This window comes from Otolemur garnettii, unplaced genomic scaffold (genome assembly GCF_000181295.1).
Source record: "Otolemur garnettii isolate 467f Iridium unplaced genomic scaffold, OtoGar3 scaffold00145, whole genome shotgun sequence".
Classification (NCBI taxonomy): Eukaryota; Metazoa; Chordata; class Mammalia; order Primates; family Galagidae; genus Otolemur; species Otolemur garnettii.
In genome coordinates this window covers 4285272-4290066 of record NW_003852540.1, presented here as the reverse complement: position 1 = coordinate 4290066, position 4795 = coordinate 4285272, and the positions used below count along the sequence as shown (strand labels likewise).

Sequence of the window (4795 nt, the reverse complement as noted above, 5' to 3'; positions counted from 1 at the left end):
GACTCGCTTGAGCCCAGGAGTTGGAGGTTGCTGTGAGTGTGATGCCATGGCACTCTACCCAGGGGGATAGCTTGAGGCTCTGTCTCCAAAAAAAAAAAAAAAAAAGAGAGACTGAGTTTCCCTCTGTTACCCAGGGTGGAATGCAGTGATGCAATGAAGTGATTATAGCTCACTACAATCTTGAATGCCTTGGGGTCAAGCAATCCTACTGCCTCAGCCTCCCACATAGTTGGGACTACAGGCACACACTACCATGCCTGGATAATTTTTTTTATTTTTTCGTAGAGACAAGTTCTTATTATGTTGCTAGCCTGGGCACAAACTCCTAGCTTCAAGTGATCCTCCCACCTTGGCCTCCCAGAGTGTTGGGATTATAGATGTGAAAGGCCATGCCCAGGCAAAAATGATGCTTTTTTATTTAAATTAAAATTTCCCACTTCTACTCTTGCCTTAATTTAGAATTATGGCAACTCCACACAGGTAGGCTATAGAATTTTTATACAGAATTCTTGGCAAACAATTGTGAATTGACCTGACACACTAAGGTGCTATCCCATAGAGCAGCGGTTCTCAACCTATGGGTCGCAACCTCTTTTATTTATCTTTTTAGAGATAGAGTCTCACTTTGTCACCCTGAGTTGAATGCCACAGCGTCACAACTCACAGCAACCTCCAGCTCTTGGGCTTAGGTGATTCTCTTGCCTCAGCCTCCCCGAGTAGCTAGGACTACAGGCACCGGCCACAACGCCTGGCTATTTTTTTGTTGCACTTTGGCCAGGGCCGGGTTTGAACCTACCACTCTCAGTATATGGGGCCGGTGCCCTCCTCATTGAGCCAGTGTACTTTCATTGTTAAAAAGGGGTCGTGCCGCCCAGTCTCGACCCCTTTTTAACAATGAAAGTACACTACAGCATTAGGAAGGTTGAAAACCACTGCCATAGAGTATGGAAACTGATATACTAAGCAAAATTAGGAAGAAAAGCAAACCAGAGAGTTGGAAAGAATGTGAAATGAGCAGAGGGGATAAGGAAAGCTGGGGCTGAGTGCCTTAATACCTTGGTGAAGGTGGTGGAGCCCGAAGCCATAAGAATTTGACGCACACGATTGTGGAAGCGCTGCATTGACTCATCATCCACCCGCAGGAAGCACTGAGCTGTCCGTTCCTTAGTAACCTAAACCACAAGGTCAAAGTTAACTTGTCTCAGGAATCAGCACAGAAACAAAGGCCAACCTTAACCACCACACTAAGCCTCCCCACCCAACAAGGTTTAACCAACAATGAAATGGAACACCTGTGTTCCTCACCCCTACCTACCCTCAAGAACAGGGGTAGTTATGGTACTACTAGCCCTCTTTCTAGGCTGTACCTCATTCTGTAGATTCCAGACTCCATCCTTGTGGGTGAACTCCTCATAGCTTGTGCGGCATTTAGGCAGGATGCGACACTCAAAGCCACACATGTTGAACAGCAAGTTGGGGTTGTCCTTACTATACACCGACACGAAGCTGTTCTCCCACTGAACTGTAGTCACTGACCGAGGCAGACGATTCTTGATGTCCCAGAACACTGCCCGACCCCTGCCCACAGAGAACATATGGTCCACATCAGTGTCCTGAAAGGAACATCCCTTCAAAGACTAGACTGTTGATATCCGAACAAAACTACATTCCTCCTACCCAGGACACAACCTCATAAATGTCCTCTAACTGCTCTCTGAATTCCTCGGGCTAATGTCCTCCCAGCTCCCACAGCCCCAACTTAGACTCACAAGTTGACATCATGCTTCATGAGGCGCATGCGAGCATCTCGGGGCCAGCACTTCTTATTATTATAGCCAACAATGTTTTCATTGTTAGGGTCGGGGTGCTCTGTCAGGTAACGTTGGATTAGGTCCCGAGCTTCATCTGCTGTGAACCTATACCAAACAAGGTACATTGCTGAGGCCCAAATACTGGGACCCCACGAGTCCTCCAGCTCTAGAAATGGAGACCGCCACACCCCAACTTCATTCTATTTTAACCCTTTCCCCTAGCAGTGAGTCAACTGAAGTATAAAAGAATTTTTGTATGTCCTACAGTGGTAAGAATACAGGAAACCCCTCACCTGAAAAAAATATGGATTCGATCAATGTATCTACAGAAGAGACGGATGGGGTGGGCAGCCTCAGTTGCTATGTCCTGGAAACTGAGAAAGTCATTTGGCATTTGTGGAGGCCCAGCCATCTCACTGGCTCTGTGTAATCCCAACACAAGCAAATCCATCACCAGGCCGTAATACTGTACAATGAATGAGGCAAACTGCAGGCCTCTGATGATTCCATAGGAATTCGTATGGTTCATGTCCTATAAAGGAAAAACTATAACTCAACAACAAATTGCCATGTCCAAGACTTCTCCAGGGTCCTTTTGTTCTTCCTTCAGAAAATCCTAATTCAGTGGACCAGAAAACCTTACACATAAAATTCCTTGCTACCATGCCAACAAGATATACCTTGTAGTTGATGACAACATTGTTCTTGGCTGTCATGTAGTCAGCTATGTTGTGGTCCACAATGAGCCGCAGCAGCCTATTCAGCAGGGTCAAGTCAATCTTTTCATACATCTTCTCAAAGCGTGATTCAAGCATGACATTGCACTCGCCCTCACTTGTCTCCCACACATCCTGCAGGTTATTGATGCCTAAGGAGTAGCAAGACACATCTTTAGCAGATTAGAAATTCCCTTTTGAGGCTCAGTGCCCATAACATAGTGGTTACAGCACTAGCCACATACACCTAGGCTGGCGGGTTCAAATCTGGCCTGTGCCTGCTAAACAACGACAACTGCAACAAAAAAAAAGCGGGGCAGGGCAGCGCCCAGGAGTAAGGCACTGGCCCCATTTACACAAGGTGGCAGGTTCAAACCTGGCCCCAGCCAAAAACTGCAAAAAAAAAAAAAAAAAAAAGCTGGGCATTGTGGCAGGCACCTGTAGTCCCAACTACTTGCTGAGGCAAGAGAATCACTTAAGCCAGAGGTTCTCAACCTTTCTAATGCTGCAACCCTTTAATACAGTTAGTTCCTCATGTTGCGGTGACCCCCAACCATAAAATTATTTTCATTGCTACTTCATAACTGTAATTTTTGCTACTGTTATGAATCGTAATGTAAACATCTGATATTAAGAGACCCCTGTGAAAGGGTCATTCGACTCCTAAAGGAGTTGCAAACCACAGGTTGAGACCCGCTCACTTAAGCCGAAGAGTTTGAGGTTGCTGTGAGCTGTGACACTACAGCACTCTAACAAGGGCGGCATAATGAGACTCTGTCTCAAAAAAAAAGAAATTCCCTCTTGAGACTAGCACCCACAGTAACTGTGATCACATTCTAAAACCCAATCCCACTACCATTCCATCCCTCCATCCAGACTGCTTCAAGTATCAGCTTTGCTCAGTTTAATATCAACACTATTTCCTTATTATCACACACCGAGAGAGTAAATCAATCATGCTGCCAAGATGAGAATATTAAAGTAGAACTCAATTTATCCTCTCTTCCTCAGAGGGTGATCCCAGGAAGTTACCTTGGCACCACTTGTAAACAAGCAGTGGAGGAGGTTCTGTGTCAGCAGGCTTGATCCAGGGTGGGAAAAGCCGGCGCTTGTCGGCTTCATACCACAGGTACTGGTCCAGGTAGGCATCAGTTATCTTCTCCAGTGGCTCCACATCATACACTGGCACCAGGTGGCTATAGAGATCCATGAACTCAATGCCCACCTGTGGGACAAAAAGGCTGGCTCACACCAATCCATCAGTCATCTGAGGCAATTTGCTACCTCAGATACCAAAAATGAATAGCATAGCAAAAAAGAAAATCTGGAGTGATATCTTACTCACTTCCTTAAAGGCTCTCTGAGTGAGCAGGTGTCGCTTGATGCGGGACAGTGCCTCATGGGGGTTGTCATAGGCTTGCTCAATGAGACCTAGCTCCTCCCTCTGAGATTGGTTTAACCGAGACTTCACACTGACAAAACAACAGGAAAGGTGAATGGGAAAACCAAAAGGAAGCCCAAACCAGAAAGGACTGAGGCTAAATCTTTCTTTAGAGTATGCCAATGCCATTCCCTCCCCATCACCTTCCCACCAGGAACATATCTACCCTACTTCTCACCTATAAGCTTCCTTCAGCCGTTCCAAGGCCAAGATGAGCAACTTGGTGTCATGCTTGTAGGAGAGTGGAGGGAATGGGATAGGCGAGAATCTACGGCTTTCCAACCAATGCACCGTGGTGGTATACACTGCCACTGCTTCCTCTGCTGTTATGTAAGGCCCATCCTGCCAATGCGGACATGAAATTAGTCTCTCACGACAGCCTAATCCCCCCCTAGGGCAAGACATGGTCCCAACTCTGCAGCACCCCCTCCTGGCCACCCCACACCCTTAGACCAGCCTACTTTGTCCAACCTTCAGGTAGTTGTGCTGCCGCTCCTGTTCTGCCTTCAGATAGAGCCGGGTGAGGCGGCCCAGGTTCTTTTTGCAAACAGTCTTGTCCACAGTAGCCCCACGGCGGATACGTTCTCGGTTGTAGTGGGCAGTGTTAGTCCACCAGTCAGCTTTGGCCTTCACATATCGAAGGATCATATTTTCTATGGGCGTTGGCAGCCCAGGGACCTGAAAGTGCAAAAGGCACAATCAAGCCAGACACAGTGGTGGGCACCCATAGACCCAACTACTCAGAGGCTGAGGCAAAAGCACCACTTGAGCCCAGGAGTTTGAGGCCAGCTTAAGCAATGCAGCAAGACCCCATTTTTTTTTTTTTT

The 4795-nt window shown here is 47.0% G+C and overlaps 1 protein-coding gene across 1 annotated transcript in view; it reads right to left on the bottom strand.

Annotated features, from left to right (window-relative positions):
• Nucleotides 1-4795, bottom strand: part of PRPF8 (pre-mRNA processing factor 8) — a 52685-nt gene that overhangs the window by 36298 nt on the left and 11592 nt on the right. Inside the window, exons 16-24 of the mRNA XM_003799095.1 lie at nt 4440-4646; nt 4147-4310; nt 3873-3999; nt 3560-3752; nt 2492-2679; nt 2105-2343; nt 1770-1916; nt 1368-1578; nt 1056-1172 (exon numbers count right to left, since the gene is read on the bottom strand). Coding sequence (XP_003799143.1) covers nt 1056-1172; nt 1368-1578; nt 1770-1916; nt 2105-2343; nt 2492-2679; nt 3560-3752; nt 3873-3999; nt 4147-4310; nt 4440-4646 — 1593 coding nt within the window. The remainder of the gene's footprint in view (nt 1-1055; nt 1173-1367; nt 1579-1769; nt 1917-2104; nt 2344-2491; nt 2680-3559; nt 3753-3872; nt 4000-4146; nt 4311-4439; nt 4647-4795) is intronic.